Source organism: Coenobita brevimanus, chromosome 23, assembly GCF_032717465.1.
Source record: "Coenobita brevimanus isolate Jiangsu-jjx chromosome 23, ASM3271746v2, whole genome shotgun sequence".
NCBI lineage: Eukaryota > Metazoa > Arthropoda > Malacostraca > Decapoda > Coenobitidae > Coenobita > Coenobita brevimanus.
This window is the reverse complement of record NC_136976.1, coordinates 37,256,771-37,277,011: the sequence shown is the minus strand read 5'-3', so window position 1 is coordinate 37,277,011 and position 20,241 is coordinate 37,256,771. Positions and strand designations below refer to the sequence as shown.

The window sequence follows — 20,241 nt, the reverse complement described above, 5'->3', positions numbered from 1 at the left end:
TCATAAATCTTATTTATTTTCCCTCAATCAGACACTCTAGCATCCAGGAAATGAATAAATATTGAGACATACAACGCGAAAGATCTTGCTTGCCTGTGATGCGGCAGCTATGTGCGTAGGCAGGAGGCAGGGGGAGGGGGATTGGAGGGAGAGTGGAGGGTGGAGGGTGGGAGGTAGAGGGGAGGAGGATCGGTGGGAGGCAGGAGGGTGGGGGATGTAGGGGGTAGGGGATTGAAGGGAGAGTGCAGGGTGGAAGGGTGGGAGGTAGAGGGGTGGGGGATCGGTGGGAGGTAGGGGAGTGGAGGAAGGGGGATATGAAAGGGAAGAGGGAGGCAAGAGCTACTCCAGAGAAGTAAAAATATATTGCAAACAATATTCTTTGGCTAAATGAACTGTCTGATACCAAAATAATAAAAAATATTGTCAGATTATGAGTATAATAGAACCAATATGTGCAACCCAACCCCCCAACCATGGTTAGCTCTTCCCAGACTGTGTAAACTAAAATATTGTGATTTACACATGCCTGGCAGAAGCAGAGGGGTCTGGGGAGCGGCTTGTATCCTTATTTCATTCACCAGCCTCACGCAACAGTTTTCATTCATGCCTAAATATGCTGCCACAGGAGTGGCTAGGAGACCCCTACCGAGAAAGCCACTATAGCGGCCAGGAGACCTGATAGGGTTAATAATATTCAACTTAACCCTGCATCATCCTTGAACATGCTTGGGGTTTCGTTTACTCGGGGTTTATCTTGGAAAGATCATATTGCATCTCTTGTAAAATCTGCTTCCAAGAGATTAGGTGTGCTAAGCTGACTCCGTTCCTTCTTTACCCCTGGATAGTTTTTTTTTTTTTTTTTTTTTTTTTTTTTTTTTTTTTACGTGTCCGACTCTGGGCAAAGGCTCAGGGCCTATTTCTTGGAGGCAGTCACCTATCCCAAGGCCCAGTAGTCCTCCTACACCTCCACATGTCACCACTTCGGCGCTAACACCCACCGTCCATATTGAATACATGCTAGGGCTGTCTCATTCAGGACTGGTGTACTGGTATTAGCGGGGTATTTTTACGACATGTCGGCGGGTCATCTGGTAGATCAGGAAAGTCTACTTTTTAGGAAATTCAAATCCTTAAACTGTTCCCTGCCCCAGCCGGGATTCGATCATGGGTCCATTAGGACTGCAGGCAGCCTCTCTACCGATTCAGCCACCGCCGGGTTTTATCCGCCCCTGTGTGGAGTACAACTCTCATGTGTGGGGGGGTTCCCAACGTACAGCTCTTCTCAACAGGGTGGAGTCAAAGGCTTTTTGTCTCATTAACTCTCCTCCTCTTACTGACTCCCAACAACCTCTTTCTCTTCGCCGCACTGTTGCATCTTTATCACTTTTCTATCACTACTTCCATGGTCACAGCTCCTCTGAACTGTCTGCTTGCATTCCTCCACCTCTACAACAGGTGCATAGCACCTGTCAAGCAGCAAACTCTCATCCCTTTTATGTCCAACTCTCTAATGCCAGAGTTAACTGATACTCCCAGTCCTTCATTTATGCAACAGGTCAACTCTGGAACTGTCTCCCTCTGTCTGTATTTCCTGCTTCCTATGACCTCCAGTCTTCCAAACACAGTGTGTCCAGTCATCTCGAAATGATCTGATCTTGAATTTGACTCTCTCTTGGATTTTGTTTACTCTTGGAAGGAACAGTTATTGTGGGCTCGTGGCCTTTGGTTCCTTCTTCCTCTCATAAAAAAAAAAGAAAAAAGAAAAAAAAAGTGGAATTGGAGGAGAACGTCTGAGCAAAGAGTTCTGCTTTATCAGTAGAAAAAATTGCTACAGAGCCATCAGCGTGGAAAAGAGGAGGGAAGGATGATGAGGTAAAGTTGTTACTAAGATTTTTGGGAAGGTGCCAGAAGGAGTGGGAAGAATATGAGTTGGAAAGTTCAGAGCATTTGTTACAAACAAAATCATTTCTATCAGAGTGAAGAACAGATTTACCATGATTCCGGGCAGAAACATAAAAGATGATTCATGGGTGGGATGGCTATAGTACCTTTTGTTGGCCTTCTCCCTGTTGTGGACAGCATTAGAACAAGCGTGATTAAACCAAGTTGTTTTGCATTAGTCAAAGGATATGAGAATGGAATGTATGCTTCCATGCCCAAGAGAATAACCTCCCTATTGCGCAAGGCACACTCAGATGGCTCTTGGCCATGGAAGCAATAACCATTTCAGGGAAATTCAAACAAGCACTGCCTGAAGGCCTCCCAGTCAGCTGTTCCAAAGTGCCACAGCTGCCACTTCTTGGGAGGGTCTGCAGGCCTAACTGGAGCTATACGACAGGGTAAGGTGATAAGGTTGTGATTGGAGCCCAACAGAGAGAAAAGATTTCCAGCATAAGCACAGAGATTACATGCAAGGAAAAGGTCAAGTATGTTGAAACTCTCTCAATGGCAATCAGGGATATGGGTAGGGTGCTGTACAAGCTGCTGTATGTTGTTGTGGATAGAAAAGATGTAGGCTTGTTTATCAGGTGAATCAGTGAAAGGAGAGGAAAGCCAAAGGCGGTGGTGAACACTGAAATCACCCAGAATGGAGATTTCAGAAAAAGATTAAACTGATAAGATGTGTTCCATCCCTGAAGTAAGAAAGTCAAAGAAATTTTCAGTTAGTAAAATTAGCGGATATGTAAACAGCACAGATATATTTAGTCAGAGAATGACGGGACAGCCTAAGCCAAAGACTACAGAATTCTGAAGATTCAACTTCAGGAACACGAGAGCAAGACATGTTGCATACATATACACAACAGCCGCCTCTGGCTTTGAAATGAGTATCAAGAAAGTACAAGGATAGAGAAAAGGGTTTGCTATCAGCCGCCTCAGACAGCTGAAGTACCTTCATTTATACAATGTTTGTGGGAAAAAAATGTAATTATTACACACTGACCTAGAGCATAGGTGATTTAAACCTTATCTTCATTTGTTACACACTGTGTGTTTCCCTGCTTGTCATACGAGGCGACTAAAAGGGTTAGTGGTGGGTTAGTGCCCCACCCCATAAAAAGAACTAAACAAGCAAAAAAAGTGCCTTGGACCAGAACGGACCATAAGTTGATGACTAAGGAACGGACACAGGACATTCTAAGGATGGGAACATGGAATGTGAGTGGAGTGAATGATGAAGTGAAAGAGAGAAAGAGATTGTTCAGGTGCTTGAGGATGCAAGAGTGGATGTATGTGGATTGACTGATAGTAAATGGAAAGGGGAAAGGGTGAAAGAATGGGAATATGGTTTAGGAATATGTGCGGGAGTTACTGAGAATGAGAGGGCAAGAGAGGGAGTATGTCTGATGATAAGCAAGAAGTGGAAGGAGAATATAAGAGAGTATGGAGCAGTGGGTGCAAGGATTGTATGGGTGAGGATGAAAGTAGGTATACAGGGGTGATTGTATGTGCATATGCACCGACAGAGGACCAAGTGGCAAGAGTGAAAGATGAGTTCTGGGTGAGTGTAGAAGCACGCATGGACAAGTTTGAGATGAGCGAGAAAGTGTTTGATTGGAGACATGAATGGCAAAAGTCGGGAATGTACAAGTGGATGGAGTGGTTGGTCAGTGGGGTGTGCCAGCTGAAGTAGATGAGAATGGTAGTGCTTTGGTGCACATCTGTGCTGGTAAGGGGTTGGCAATAGCCAACACCTTCCTTCAGCATAAGATGATCCACAGGTATACACGGACAGTCATGAGGAGGATGGATGGCGAACTTGCTGAATGAAAGGCAATGATAGATTACGTGTGTGTGAATGAGCGAATGAGAAGACAAGTGTTGGATGTGAGAGGATGGGGGAATGGAATCTTGGATCATCACTCAGTGATGGCCAAGGTAAGGCTGTAAAGAAAATGGGTGAAGAGACGAAGGGGAAGACAGGAGGAAACAGCTCGTGTGAGAAGAGTGAAGTTGCGCGATAGTGAGAAAATGGCAGATTATAAAACCATAGTGGAAGAAAGATTGGGAAGGTATGAGTTAGAGCAGAGGGAAAGGATGGAAGATGTATGTAAGATATTCACTGAAGAGATAGGCGCAGCGTGTAAGACGGTTTGTAGAGTAAGGAGGAGATGCAGGGGTGTGCAACGGACAGCATGGTGGAATGATGTGGTGAAACGAGCTGTGGAACAAAAGAAGAAGGCATCTAGTGAATGGCTACTGAGTAGAGGAAGCGGAGAAGATGAGAGTGAGAAGAGAGAGGTATATGCGAGCAGGAGAAGGGAGGTGAGGAGACTGGTGAAGGAGAGTATGAAGAAAATAGATGAAGTGCTTCGGAGGAATCTGAGTGTAATGGAAGGAGAGTAAGAAATTGTTTTGGAAGGAGGTACAGAAAGTAAGACAGTGTGAAAGGGAAAATACCAGGGGAGTGAAAGATGGGAATAATACAGTAACCCCTCATTATACGATGCCTCATTATACAATATTTCACTTATACGATGTCAACATTTTAGTACGCTATGCTCGCTGTACGATGGGAACAATTCGCCACAACGATGGATCATCCACTGCTCAGTGAACAGCAAACACAGTGCAAACGTTCCCACACGGTCGGCGCTGAACAACACACACACGTCCACTGGTCCAGCCTCAGCCAGCCCTGCCCAGCCAGCCAGCCAGTTCTGACAGTGATGAGTGACGGCTGTGAGGCCCTTACTGTCCGTTAGCCTAGGAGTCGGGACAATTCGCCATCAGGATGATTCCTCGTCATTTATATACATATCAATTTATTTAGCAAGTACACTAGTTTTTGAATTATAAGGGGGCGCTCACCATCCACTCACTCAATGTAGTGCTGCTCTCGGGTGTCTGACCTGTCCTCTTCTCCATCCTTCTTTCCTTCCATCTTCTTCTATCTTTCTTTCCTTCATTCTTTCCTCATCCTTCTGCCTACGGGTGACTTTACACTCCCTCTTCTGTCTTTCATTCCTTCATTCTTTCCTCTTCCTTCTACCTATGGGTGATTCTACACTTAGTGACAAGCCAAATGGTTTCCTGTACACCAGGAAACTACAGTATTTACTATGCTGGGTGGTAACCATATAACCAAATTTTGGTGCCTGGTGATTTAGTGGGTAATTATTGTGCTCTAATCGGATTGAGCTGGTGATGATTTATATCCAAGGGTTGGTTGGGGTTTATTGCTCACATAATGCCACTCAGGGATGAGTGAGTTTGGTCACTCATCTTAAATGTCAGGACCAACTGCCTAGCCCCGGGCTCCTACGCTTCTCATGGGGAAACGTAGGATTGGATGATGGATGGATGGATGGATAAATGTGATGGTGGTTTATTGTTTTTATAATAAATGTAAAATATGGCATCAAATAATGGGTATTAACTGAAAAAAAATATAAATATATTGAAACGCGAATCAAGCAATTTACGATCTTTCCTTCATTGTTTTACATAAAGCTACATACGAGGCATTGGCATTTATAAAAACGTCTAATGACCTTAAGTGAACAACTGACATACTTTGGAATTATACGAATAATCTTCATATTACGTCCATATAAACGTTTCGGGACAATTTGCTGTCAAGTCAATTCGCCATCACAACAATAACAAGACAATTCACCATCAGGACTTTTCGCTGTCAGGACGAATCCCCGTCATTTATTTACATATCAGTTTGTTTAGCAAGTACGCTAGTTATTCAATACTTGTACCTCTTCAAAGTCGTTTTAAAATATACCCAGGAAGTTTTAGTACCAATGGAAATTAATGAAGACAGCTATGGGTGACATTAGAATACAGTATAATTCAAAGTCAACTGCAGCGAGGTAGAAACAAATTAATTATTGTCTAAAAGTGCAACTTATAAATGATATCCAAAGCCTGGGCTATTGAATGAACATAGACTTTGATAGATCTCCCTGAAAATTAGTTTTTAAAGTATCAATTAATTAACAATAAATATATTTATAGAATGATGGGAAATTGTCCTGAAGGGGAATCGTCCATATTCTGATGGCGAATTGACTTCACGATGAATTCACTCAGAACCACATCAACAACCCTACTTGCTTCAGTAAAGGTAAGAACTACTGTATACTGCAGTTTTCATGTTTTTTCTCTTTACTCATTACTAATGTTTTATTTAAATGTTTAAACATAAGGTATTTTCAAGTATGTGAGTGCTAAGGTGTGTGTGTGTGGGAGTTTAGGCAGGTCTGGGAACATATCCCGTTGACTCTATGTTATGATGGGCTCGCTATACGATGGATCGCCATATGATGAGGTTTTCAGGAATGGAACCCCATCATATAACGAGGGGTTATTGTAGATTGTTGGTGGAGAAGAGAGAGATATTGAAGAGATGGAAGGAGCACTTTGAGGATTTGTTGAATGTAGAGAGTGAGAGCAGTGTGAGTAAAAGTGGTTGGGGAATGGATGAGAGAAGAAGAGATGAGAGGAGGGAGGAAGAGATCAGTAGAGTGGAGTAGTGGAGGCAATGAAGAAGATCAAGTTGGGAAAGGCCCCAGGAACTGATAGAGTGTGTGGTGAAATGCTGAAGTATAAGGGTGAGATTGTTGAGGAGTGGATATGGAAGTTGTATAGATTGGCTTGGGAAGAGGGAAGGGTTCCAGAGGACTGGAAATCATGTATAACTGTTCCCTTATACAAAGGAAAAGGGGAGAGAGAAGTATGTGGTAACCACAGAGGTATTTGCCTTCTTAGTGTGACTGGAAAAATATAGGGTAGAATACTCACTGATAGGGTTAGGCATATAACAGAGGAGCTAGTTGGAGAAGAACAAGGGGGATTTAGGAGGGGAAAAGGGTGTGTAGATCGGATATTTGATCTAAGATGTTTAGTAGAGAAGAATCTAGAGAAGGGAAAGAAAGTCTATGTTGCCTTCATGGACTTGGAGAAAGCTTATGACAGAATAGATAGATAAGGTATGTGGAAGGTACTGAGAATATATGGAGTGGAGGGGAAATTGTTGAGCGCGTGAGCAGTATGTACGAAGGAGCTAGGGCTACAGTGAGAGTGGATGGTGAGCTGAGTGAGTTCTTTGACCTAAATGTGAGACTGACACAGGGATGTGTGATGTCTCCATGGCTGTTAAACATATTTATGGATGGGGTTGTAAAGGAGGTGCAAGGTAGGGCAGTGAATGTAGGGGTGGCTCAAATGAATGAGGGTGAGGTGTGGAAGATTCCAGTGTTGCTATTTGCTGATGATACAGTATCGGTGAGTGAAGATGAATGGCAGTTGAAAGGTTTGAAGAATGAATCTGGGACAGTGTGTAAGAAGAGGAATGTGAAAGTTAATGTAAACAAGAGTAAAGTTATGGTGTTTGAGAGGAATGAAGTCACAGAATTCACAGTGAGGTTGGATGGTGAGGATATGGAGAATGTGAGTGCATTTAAGTACTTCGGTAGTTTAACGAGTAAGGATGGAAGTTTTGGGGATGAAGTACTTGAAAGGGTACAGCAGGGAAGGAAGGTTGTTGGTTCACTGAAAGCAGTGATGAGAAATAGGGAGGTGAGTATGGAAGTCAAGAAGTCACTGCATGATAGTATTTTGATCCTTATCCTGACATATGGAAACGAGGTGTGGACCTTGCTAGAGGGGAACAAGTCAAGAGTGAGAGCGATGGAAATGAGTTACCTGAGAGGAGCATGTGGAGTGACATGGAGGGACAGGTTGATGAATGAAGAAGTGAAGGGATGATGTGGGGTGGATGTGGATGTGGTTGAGAAAATTAGGAGAAATACACTGAGGTGGTTTGGACATGCGGAGAGAATGGAGAATGAAAGACTGACTAAGAGGGTGTACATAGGTGAAGTGGAGGGAGGGAGAGGGAGGGGAAGACCAAGGATGAGATGGAGGGATGGAGTTCAGAGGTATATGAGAGAGGGGGAAGTGAGCAGGGAAGATGGCAGTCAAATGGTGGGTGACAGAGCGACTTGGAGGCATTTTGTCTGCGGCCACCCATTGCGGGACCAGGGCGTCGGGCTATAGATAGATAGACATTTTGTATCTTCAATTCTCAAGATTTTTTTTTAATAGACCTTGAGGTGGTGAACTTTTGTTGAGATGTCCATTAAATGAAAGGTATTATACCATTAAAACTTGGCCAGGATAAGTAATTTCATCGTAAATACAAATAAAAGTGCAGCGGCATGGTTAGAGCGGTAGTAATAAAATCACTTGGCACATTTAATTATTTATTTCCTTACTATTTAAAGTGCACCAGTTACATTACTCTGTGAGCCATTTTTTCTCCTTCTACATCAAAAACCATTACCATCCATCCATCCACCATCCAATCCTACATTGCCCCATGAGGAGCGTAGGAGCCCGAGGCTAGGCAGTTGGTCCCTACATTTAAGATGAGAGTAAATAGCTATGTTGCAAAATGCAAAAATATGAGGAAGGGTGGCAACTTTGTATTTGCTGACCTTACTAGAATCAGACATGGATAATGAAGAATGCTAATAAGCAGTTCTTTAATTAATTCGACTTCTTCTGTGTTTGAGTTACTACATTTAACCCCATTAGTACGGTTTATATTCTCAAATATTAGTTAAAGATAGACAAAGCAAGCCAGGTATCATACTGAAGGAGCAGTATGTTTTGGTAAACACATGGGGGTCTCTTCTCACATTTAGGACTGTCCCTTTAATGCGCATGCAGAAGTTTCTGGGTCTATCTATCTATTGCCAGACGTCTAAATCCCATACAGGTGGCCACAAACAAATCGCCTTCACGTCGCCCTGTCCCCCAACATTTCACTGCCCTGCTCCCAACTCACACCCCCCTCTCTCATACACCTCTCCATTCTATCCCTCCATCTCATCGTCGCCCTCCCCCACCCTCTCTCCCCCTCCACCTCACTCACATACACTCTCCTCATCAGTCTCTCAACCTCCATCCTCTCCACATGGCCAAACCACCTCAGTGTGTTCCTCCTGACGCTTCCTATCACATCCACTTCAACACCACAACGCTCCTTTATATCCTCATTTGTCAGCCTGTGTCTCCATGTGCCTTCACAGGCTCCTCTTAAATAACTCATTTCCACTGCTCTCACTCTTGACTTGTGTCCTTCCACCAACGTCCAAGCTTCACTTCCATATGTTAGAGTTGGTATCACAATACTGTCATGTAGTAACTTTTTCGCTTCCATGCTCACTTCCCTGTTTCTTATCACTGCTTTCAAAGAACCAGCAACCTTTCTTCCTTGTATCTTTTCAAGCACTTCGCCCTCCAAACTTCCATCCTTACTCATCACACTCCCCAAGTACCCTCACATTTTCCAAAATATTATATTTCAGATAATACAAGGACTGTCAACACAAAGAATATGTTTATAATGAATAATAAAGACTATATACATACAGTAAACTCTCAGTCATCTAGCATAATTCAGCCAACCCCTACACCGCATAAAGCGAAATGCCAGATATTGCACAGTGCCCCCCATCAGCTCAACATTAGGTGTCAAGCCAGATACTGTGTTACTATCCATCTCGGCCCTCTATCCTAAGAATTTTCCAATGAGTAAGAGATGAAAATTAAGCATACAATACAATACAGTAATAAAACATTGGTTGACTACCGATTACAAGACAGCTGATACACCTCGATGCTGGATATTGATTAGAACCACCAGTTACTTCAAGTTTTGGCACTGGATGTTGCATAATATCACTGAATTTTGCTTTAACAGGGCTGAGCCAACAGCGCCAGATATTGCGTTGGGCTGGATATTGCGACAACAGATAATTGAGAGTTTACTGTATAAGTTATTGGCTACAGTGTCAATACACCAAACTGAATTTATGCAAGGCAAAGTTGTGAAAGGCTGACATTTGAGCAAGTCTATAATCCTAAATAATAAAATTAAACAATTTCAGATCACTCCTATTGGCTATGAATTTTCTAGGTAATATTTTAGTAATATCAGTGATACTGTATATGACATTACTATACAGTCAGGTTCTGCTATTCGCAGGGATTATGCACCAAAACACCACGGGAATGTTGAATTCCGCAAATAACCCAAATCTACCAGAGAAGTCACTGTTTTCAATGTTTTAGTTATTCCTGTTACCTACAAATGCACTATAACACCTGTACATGCATTTTCTGGCACATTAATGCTTCCCAAAAAGACAGTACAGGATGATACACAAGCCCTTCTGGGTACAGAGTACCGTACTCACCATGCGATATGCCCATGAGAGTTTGCCGTGTGCTGAACAGCACATACCTGTACAAGGTAACTGCACCGTTTAACTACATAGGACAGCATTTCTCACAGAAAACATGCAAAAAAATCACTTATGAACCACCAGGAAGAGCTGATGCTGTGGGAAAAGCAGCAAATATCTTGAAATAATCTCCAAGAAAAATCCGCGAATATGTGAACCCGCAAGTAGCAATCCGCGAATAGTGGGGGTTAACCATATCTCATAGTTTGACAAATAAGTAAAAATATTCCACGCCTATTACAAACATGGTAACCAGCAATGGACTGGTGTAGGACTGAGCTGGGGATGACTCAGCACTCTGAAAGTCCCCTACTGCTGGTTTTACCAAAAAATGTTGGGGTGCACATCATCCACTCATCCAATGTAATGCTGCCTTCTGTTGACTCTCTGCCAAATAACAAGTCAAATGGTTTCCTGTAACCAGGAGACTACTTACTGTACTATGCTGGATAGTAACTAGTGAATCTAAAAAGAAGATTGAAAAGCACCCACTAGTTTCACATTCGGTAAAAGATAACAAAAATCATGCCAGGTCTGGCTGCCTGAGGAACAGTACAATAACTTCCAACCTCCAGTATATTAAACTCCCCTGGCACTAATCGTGAAATCTCGAGGGGAAACACATACCTTTATAAACAACTGGTTATACAGTACATGGAATGGATAATTCATTAGTTTTCTCTTCACATTATTTAGTAACCAGAACAAGATGATAATAAGGTTTAGTATACAACAGATTCCCATTTTGTGTGGGTTCTTTCTGAACAGTTTGAATGGCTAGTCCTGGGAGTCTGAATGGGTAGTGTAGACAGCTTGAATGGCTGCTGTAGTGATAGCTGTAGTAACTGAAAAGTGTCTATCCTCCCTTACATTATGACATATATAGATGATATTATCATCATCATCCGGACCTCCTTTCCCACCATAAGGCATGGTGAGGAGCAGGAATGTCTAGACAGTCCAAGTCTGCCCAATCCAATGGGCCATGCTTCCATTCACTCATCATTCAAGCCCACGGAAGCCTGCCTATATCTGATATGCCAAAAACATTCACTACAGTCTGTGGTTTCCCATAAACAAATCTGATGGAGTCAATCTGGAGGCTGTTACATAGATTTAAACTCAGAATTTCATGAGCTTATGATAAGAACTCCCTGGCTTGGTAACAATACCACTGGATTACTGATAAATGATTAATTCTAACCTGGCAGTGGTGAGACTGCAGTCAGCTGAACTCCAGCAGAGGGTGGTGGACTGGACACCAACCTAGAGACGGCTATCTGAGACCCACCCACTTGGGAGCCACTCAGGTGATGTGAGGTAACTGAGGTCTGACCAAGGTGACTCAAGCTGGGACCAAGATGGGCGGAGAAATGGCGTGATGGTGGAGCAAGAACAGTGACAGAACGGTTCATGTGAAGCCCATGAGAGGAGCTCAGACGTGTCATGGACTTGTTCAGCTGAATAGATGAAGATCCCAGCCGACCTGTGCTCTGTGGTACTGTATTCAAAAATAAAATAAACAAATAAATAAAAGCTTATATAATAGCATACAAGAGAATCTCATGAATTCACTAATCTCTCAATGGACTTCTAATAATATTCAAATCTCATTAGAAAACAAAATAAAACAGCACCAAGATATGTTAAAATATCACAAACTATGGGAAAAAAAAAAAAAAAAAACTCTGGGACTCAATTTAATGGAAACTTCAATAATGGTACTTTATCATTAAATTGAATTTTCCGTCGTCTATGCAAATACAACACAGGAAGGTTTGGTAAGAATCTCATGCTGTGTGAATTTTATGCTAAAATCTTATGTATTTACATGAGAAACAGAGGGTTTTTGTAGTCCCATATTTTCCATGCAAAAAGTATTTACAAATAAATAATTAGGCTAATTGAATAAGCAATGGTATATCTAAGAAACACAATCAGAACTTCATCCACTGACTCCATATCATACTGTTCATAAACTTTGCACACAGACAATCACAAGGCTGAGAGCAATGCAGTTATGTTTACACAGATTCTCACTGCTCTCAATCATCTATCCCCCCAGACCCAGATGGCCATTTTCTCTCATATTACTCAACTGATGAGTTATTATTCCTAACCATCAATATTTGTCCATGTAAATACATATTTTCTCTAAAGTCCAGGAACATTTCCCATCACTTCATTTAAATTTACCCCCATAAAAGTCTAGGAATATTTTCATTTACAGTGAACCCTTGATTAACAAGCCTACTTTGAGGAAAATGGGTGTTCTGTAATTATGGTAGAGTGGGGGAAAAATACGAACCAAAACAAAGAAAATAAAATTTCACTTGGTATATACTTTGGAAAGGAATGTTGATGGATTAGTAAAAATCTCTCTCTCTCTCTCTCTCTCTCTATTGTATACAAAGGATTTGGTGCAAAATATGGTAATTCAGAAAAGTGAAAATTCAGATATCAGTTGTTCAGATACCTGGGACTGCCTGTGCAATACCATTCAATACTACTTAATTCTAATCAGCTTTGAATATAAATGATATATTACAGTTTACTAAGACAATCAAATCAACCATGTACAGGTAGCAGTGGAAATGCTTATCCAGTGCTGGGAAGAGTTCTGATACTATAGGTTAGCCAGTCTGCCACATCTGTCATATATGGTAAACTTAATCTGGTACTGTATATGAAAGGACTCTTTGCTTGGCTTAATGCATCTGTTAATCCAGTCAGTAAATGAAGATTTGTTATAAAGAGGGAACATACATTCATACAAATCTAGGAGAAGGTTTGTATAACTAAATGATGAATGGATTTTGGGGTAACCCTATGCCTCAGCTAGCAGAATGTCTCAGATGTTTGCCAACCACTCAGAACTTGGTACCAGCTGTAACAGAAACAAAACTAACCCTTCGATGCTAAAAACTACCCAAGGAAGGGTGAACAAACTCAGATAATACGAACATGCATTGAGCTTGGGCATGGACCTATTTGAAGCAGTAACAAGCCGTCCTGTGCTCCTGGAGGTGTCACTGTGCTTCTGATATTTATGAGTAAACTTTCCAGCCCCTCCTGTGCCAGAATGAGGTTGAAAAATGCTGAGGTCACGGCTAGCCAGAGTGAGATCTGTGCGACTTGAGGTGACTCCACCCTCAGTTCGGCCACCGCCACCACCCACACGCACTATGGTCACCCCACCTGGTGTGTGGTTTACATTGGTGTTTCTGTCAACAAAGAGAAGTTATTTTTTTTTTCATTATTAAACTACAACAAAGTACAACTGTAATATTCAATGTGGCTCCATTAATCAAGTACTGAAAACTCAATTACTGGAAAATCATTATAAAGATCAACCTAAACTGAGTACTTGGCCAAAATCACCTATTTTTCTCGTCTTTTCCTACTGCTTACTGACAAAAAGCCTAAATACCTAACCAACAAACAAATGCATTAAAAAATGTACTGTAATGTAAATGGTAACTCTTGCTACTAGCATGAGTACAAAGTTAATTTACATAACTGTGGGAGTCAGTGAACAGCATATGCATCATTCAGCCGTCAACTGTGAGCCATCTGCATGTTACTATGGCAATGGTCTCACCCTATCAGACACCAACTCCACCACCAAACACAATTTTATTTTTCGCTTTTCAGGTCGTCCCCAACTTACGATAATAATTAGTTATTGAAGGGCTTTCGTAAGTCCATTTCTCATTCTTATGTTCTCTCTTTCTTTCTCTCTCGTACCTGTCCAACCCAACCCTAATCCCATAATTAGCAAAGACACAAAGTTCTTTTCCTCTACCCTATTGCCTTTCTACTCCATACCTACTTCTGTGCTATTCACTCTCTCTCTCTCTCTCTTCTCTCTCTCTCACAAATACATGTACAACTCTACAAAAAAGTATCGTTACGACATTGTGCTAAACAATATGACAAATGACAATGGTTTAGGAAAATCAGGCAGGGGGCTAGGAAACTGTTGGTACCCCTGCATATCCAACAATGTTGGTTATGCATGGGATACAAGAGGCACTTCCAGTGTTTGAGGTAATAAATGCATCGATATGAATGTATCAACCCTTCGGAAACAGCAGCCATGGTAGTGTTTGTTATGTATCTACTGGACCCCTGGGAAACGATACTTTTTTGTACACCTGTACCTGTTCAACCCAACCCTAATCCCATAATTACTAATGACAAGGAGGAAAGATTTAGGAAGTGGAGAGATGGTATGGGGAACAAGAGCTTAAGAGTAAAATGCATATAAAACGAGAGTGACGATATCTCGGGTTGGTGGTGGTACTGTCAAAGAAGAGGAGAGTGGCCATGTACGATTTGCCAGAAGGTCATGAGAAGTAATTCCATCTTCTGCAGTGTTTGTAATAAGTGGGTGCACAAGAGATGTAGTGGTATTAGAGGTAGACTGCGCAATAATGCTGATTTTATGTGTGCGACTTGTCGGGGAGAGCAGGTGGAGATTGTCAGAAATGAAAGGATTGAACTTGATGGTGAGTCTCTTGAGTGTGTGGAAGAGTTTTGTTATTTGGGAGATATGTGCTGGAGGTGGGGGTGCAGCTAACTCTGTGGCTAGGGTGAAAAGTGGTTGGAAGAAGTTCAGAGAGCTCCTGCCTCTCCTGACACTGAGAGAACTCTCCCTACATGCTAAGGGGTCTTTGCATACAGCACGTGTTGAGTGTAATACTGTATGGCAGCGAGACCTGGGCGGTAAAGGAAGAGGATATTCGCAGGCTCAAACGTACAGAAATGACAATGATTAGATGGATGTGCAGTGCATCCCTGCATGAAAGGCCTGGGGGGGGCTAGGTTTACGATGGAAAATTTAAGAGGTAGGATGGGACTGGAGTGTATTGGTGTTGTGATAAGAAGAGGACGGGGGATGATAACTGGGTGCAGAAAGTGAGAAACGTTAATATTAGGGGTGGGGCTGCGAGGGGTAGACCAAGAAAGACGTGGGACAAGGTCAGTAACCACTAAAGTACTAATAGGATCAATCGATCCTTTTCCAGAATTTGGCTTGATGCTGAAAAGGATCGATAGAGGAGCCTTTGTAAAAAACTGCGGGCACTAGACTCCGGCCCGATTGTGACGTATATCGATGCAAACCAATGAGAACTAAGTCCTGAGTAGGGAGGGGGGAGGATCCGGGCCCCTACCCACAGTGGGGGGGGGATACCCCCACCACCCTCTCACCACCTTCCTCTACCCCAATACAGTGACTTTCTTCCCTCTCCCCTTACTTCGTCTGTAACTGCCTCCTGCTCCCTCCCTCCCCCTCCCCCACCATCCTTCATCATGCCACTGTGGTTCCCCCCCCCTTTCTCCCCTCCCTGTCTCCCTGGGGAGGGTTATATCCCCCTACCCACCCTCCACACCCCGGTACTCCCTCTCTGCTTTGTAGTGTCTGTCTCCCACTTCTATACCCCCATACCATCCCTCCAGGCCTCTCCCCACCCCACCCCAACCCCACCCCCTGTAGTGTGCCGTCTGCTTACCTCTTACCCCCCCCCCTCGCCTAGAGTATTATACGTGTGCATCATTGTTACTATTCATGTAATGTGTTTCCATTCAATACCAGATTAATGTTTGTGTAACTGCATACACTGAAGCATGAAAAAGAATGTGTGTTTTTTCATGTATTTATGGTATATTCACCTCCATGAATATACCATAATGTTTCATGTAAATGTTAGTAATGTTTCTTTATAATAATAATAAATTGTGTATCTGTGTGTTTGTCTTTCTCTTACACCATTATCATCATTTTGCATGCTTCAGCTTTTTTTTCCCCTTGATATTCTTATTCATCATTCATCACCCAATCCTACGTTGCCCCATGAGGAGCGTAGGAGCCCAGGGCTAGGCAAGTTGGTCCTGACATTTAAGATGAGAGTGACCAGCCTCACTCATCCCTAAGTGCATTATATGAGCAATAAACACCAACCATCCCTTGGATATAAACCTTCACCGGCTCAATCCGACTGAAACACCGTAAATATCTACTAAATCACCAGGCGCCAAAATTTGGTTATAAGGTTACCACCCAGCGTAGTAAATGGTTTCCTGGTGTACAGGAAACCATTTGGTTTGTCACTCACTGCTGAGTCACCCACAGGCAGAAGGAAGAGGATAGAATGAAGGAAAGAAAGACAGAAGAGGGAATGTAAAGTCACCTGCAGGCAGAAGGATGAGGAAAGAATGAAGGACAGAAAGGCAGAAGAGAATGGAAAGACAGAAGGATGGAGGAAAGGAAAGGGCAGACACCCAAGAGCAGCACTATATCGTGTGAGTGGATGGTGAGTGTCCCCACCTACCTTTCAGCTACTTGATTTGACAGCTCTGAGAGGAGGGAATGGGGGGGAAAGGGAGAGGGGATGGTGGAGTGTGTGAGTAACACCACGAAAGGGTCATGCATGCTTTGGCTCAATTTTTTTTATATTTTGACAGCTACACAGCTATGAGGGAAGGGAACGGGGGGAGGGAAGGTGGGAAGGGGAGAAGTGCTGGGGGGGGAAGATGTTGGGAGTGAGTAAGGAACATTGACAAAATTATTTTGCATGCTAATGGTTGAAAAAAATAAAATAAAAAAAGAGCTGGAAAATTCTGAAGGGTAGTGTTGGGGGAGAGGGGAGAGGAGGAGGGGAGGAAGTGAGGGGGGGTGATGGGAATGGGTGAGGAAGGTAATGGAAGGGGGGAATAAGGAAGGGATAGAGTGGGAGCACATTGAAAACTGGTGTCACCCCACCTGGAATGGTAACTTTTTTTAAATTTGATAGGCTATAGCTCATGAACCAGCTGGTCTAAAATGCTCTAGTTTGTGGCATTAGGTGTGTAAATTCAAGCTCTAAACCTTGGGCATAAAACTTTGTACTTCTGTAAGAGCTGAAAAATCAGCTCCATATAAAGGTTTTCAGGGTAGTTTGGTCGATCACACTGCGTATCCTAGGGGTTAAGTGTGACCTCAGGGTTAAAGGACTGAACAGGGAGGTTGCCACAGATCGAGCAGCATGGACAGCCGCCATTAGGTGACCAAGGCCAACGCATGCAAGCATGCTGAAGCCTTCAAAAACGAAAACAGAGACAACACAAAGTTCTTTCCCTCTACCTCATCGCCTGTCTATCCCATTCCTACTTCTGCTCTATCCTCCCTCTCTCTCTCTCTCACGTACCTGTCCAATCCAATCCTAATCCTATAATAACTAACGACACAAAGTTCTTTCCCGCTGACCCATCATCTTTCCACTCCATACCTACTTTTGTGCAATCCTCTCTCTCTCTCTCTCTCACATACCTGTCCAACCCAACCCTAATCCCATAACTACTAACAACACAAAGTTCTTTCCCTCTGACCTGTCACCTTTCTACTCCATAAGAATTTCTGTGCAATCCTCTCTCTCCCTCTCTCCCACCCAGATTAAAGCCCATTATTGTCTCCACTCCTCCACCTATCCCCTACCCTTCCCTGAATTGCAATTATCACCTCGCCTCCCTGTCTGTCTTCACCTGACCCCATCCTTCCTTGCTAAGACTGACCCTTCCCCAACACACACACACACACACACACACACACACACAATTTTTTTTCATATATAGTAATCCCCATACTTTCCGGACGCCCACTTTCCGGACACCCCACTTACTAGACATTGTCGGCCTGAACCTTAGGAACCCAAAAAAAAAAAAAAAAAAAAAAAAAAAAAAAAATCCCCCCAAAATCTGAATTTTTTCCCACCCGTAATTTGAAATTGCCGCGCAGTGCCAAACAGCTGGTTTACACTACGGCCCCTTCACCCTTTCCTTCCTCCTCCCTCCCCCCTCCCCTCTCAGGGTTGCCATTTGGTATTTTTCATTACCAAATGTGGGCCAATTTGGTAATGAAAAATTCATTTGGTAATGAATCAAAATAATGCATTACCAAACAGATTTTTCACACGTATGAGGATACACAGGATGGAGATGGTGGATTGTTTGCTCTCTCTGATTAATCTGCTAGCCAACTGTACATTGCGTGAATATAATCACCATGCTGTTAATTATAAGGAGAGTGATTACATGTATTTCCACTTGTATATATAATTAGTGAAGACTAATGCTAGCTTTACGAGTTTGGTAATGAAAAGTTAAATTTAGTAATGAAAATTGAGGAGTTTCGTAATACTGCCGTTGCAACCTGGCAACTCTGTTTCCCAGTCATCAACAGTTACTGCCTAACTTTGATGGTGAGTAGATGCTTATCGCAATGGAAGCCACATGTGCTCGTGTTTTGTGAATAAACAGTGAATAAACTGCAATACCTCGCAACTAGACCACACGGGAATTTACAGTGTTGTGCAGTGTTAAGAAATTAGAACTCAGAGTGCAAAGGATCAACTGTGGAATGCAAATTGGCAGTTGAAACTGGCATGGTGCAGTTAGGAACAATGTGCAGTGTTAAACAATTATAACTCACAGTGCAAAGAATTAAGTGCAGCACAACACTGGATTACCGTACGTGCTTCAAGAGCATTTTCACCACTGCCAAAACCTTAGAGATGGCGGCCACAGACATGCTGTAAGTACCCTGGCTGTGGTACGGTCACTTCTAATTCCTCATTCTTTGGTTCCTTTTCATTTATTTCATGCTTTATGTCCATTATTGGTGTGAATAGGATCTTAAATAGGTTTAAATAGGTGCTATGCATGTCCGGTAGGGAGTTATTTAGGTGGCTTCAAAGTTAGGCTGGATTAGGGTCCTTAACCCCTCTGTGAGGCAATTGAGAATCCGCAGACATGCCCCGGGAGGCAAAAGTTTCGGGAAATTTGACATGTCATATTTTTATGATTTATGTGTTTGGGATGATGGATAATGATGAAATATCAATAAAAATAATAAAATAGATAAATTTTACCTACCCATTACTGAAATTACAGCTGATGAAGCTGATGAATGCAGTATGGGTAATCCATGAGGATGCCGCAGAAGGTAAACAAACAACTTTTTTCTATCTGGTGTTTTCACTTATAGCTTGAACAGAACATTCTTTCCTTATTAGAAAAACTTATTTCTTGCTTCTGTGTACAATTATTTTCAAAACAGAACTTGTTTCCATATTCAAAAAATTGTAATTTCAACTTCTGAACTTTACTTATGCTACCAGTAATTATAACAGAACTTATTTCCTCTCATTCAACAAAACTTTTCTTCTTGTTCTTATAGTTTGAACAGAACATTCTTTTCTTATTAGAAAAACTTATTTCTTGCTTCTGTGTACAATTATTTTCAAAACAGAACTTGTTTCCATATTCAAAAAACTAATTTCAACTTCTGAACTTTTACCTGTGCTTCCACTAATCAGAACAGAACTTATTTCCTCTCATTCAACAAAACTTTTCTTCTTGTTATCCATTACTTCTGTTTGGCTAGAACTTTGCAAGTGTGTGGTAGTCACGCCAACACTCAAAACATAGTGCGACACCACATTCTTTACACCATGTGCTCACTCGGTTGTTCTTCAGCGGCTTTCTCACAGAATGAAGGCAGACATGACATGATCGCTGTCCAGTCTTTCGGGTATGTGTTGGAGGCAGCTTTTGTAGATAGTGCCTATTGGCGAATCCCGTTGCTACAAGTCTGTCAGCAGCTAGTTCAGAGTGGCGTCCAGGACGGTCTTTGTTCAGTGTTCCATACTTGGTGAGCAGTTGTCTCACCACTTCCAGAACAAAGTGCCTCAGTGACTTCTTCTTTTGGGTTTCTGCCTTGTACATATGGTAGGCATTCAGCATTGACAAATCAACCATATGAAAAAATAACTTCTTGTACCATTTTACGGTACGTCTGATACACTCCACAGTACCTATTTGGGCATCCGACTTGTCAACAAGTCTCATATTTTTTGTGTAATCAGTTACTACGTCCAGTTTGAGGACTGGTTCTTTTGTTCTATAGTCCACTTTTCCTGATGGAATCAAGTTG

The 20,241-nt window shown here is 42.4% G+C and overlaps 1 protein-coding gene across 1 annotated transcript in view; it reads right to left on the bottom strand.

Moving 5' to 3' along the window:
* The window catches only part of melt (ventricular zone expressed PH domain-containing protein melted), a 671,576-nt gene that overhangs the window by 303,528 nt on the left and 347,807 nt on the right, over window positions 1–20,241 (bottom strand). The window contains exons 11-12 of the mRNA XM_080267230.1: window positions 13,233–13,492; window positions 11,473–11,769 (exon numbers count right to left, since the gene is read on the bottom strand). Coding sequence (XP_080123356.1) covers window positions 11,473–11,769; window positions 13,233–13,492 — 557 coding nt within the window. The remainder of the gene's footprint in view (window positions 1–11,472; window positions 11,770–13,232; window positions 13,493–20,241) is intronic.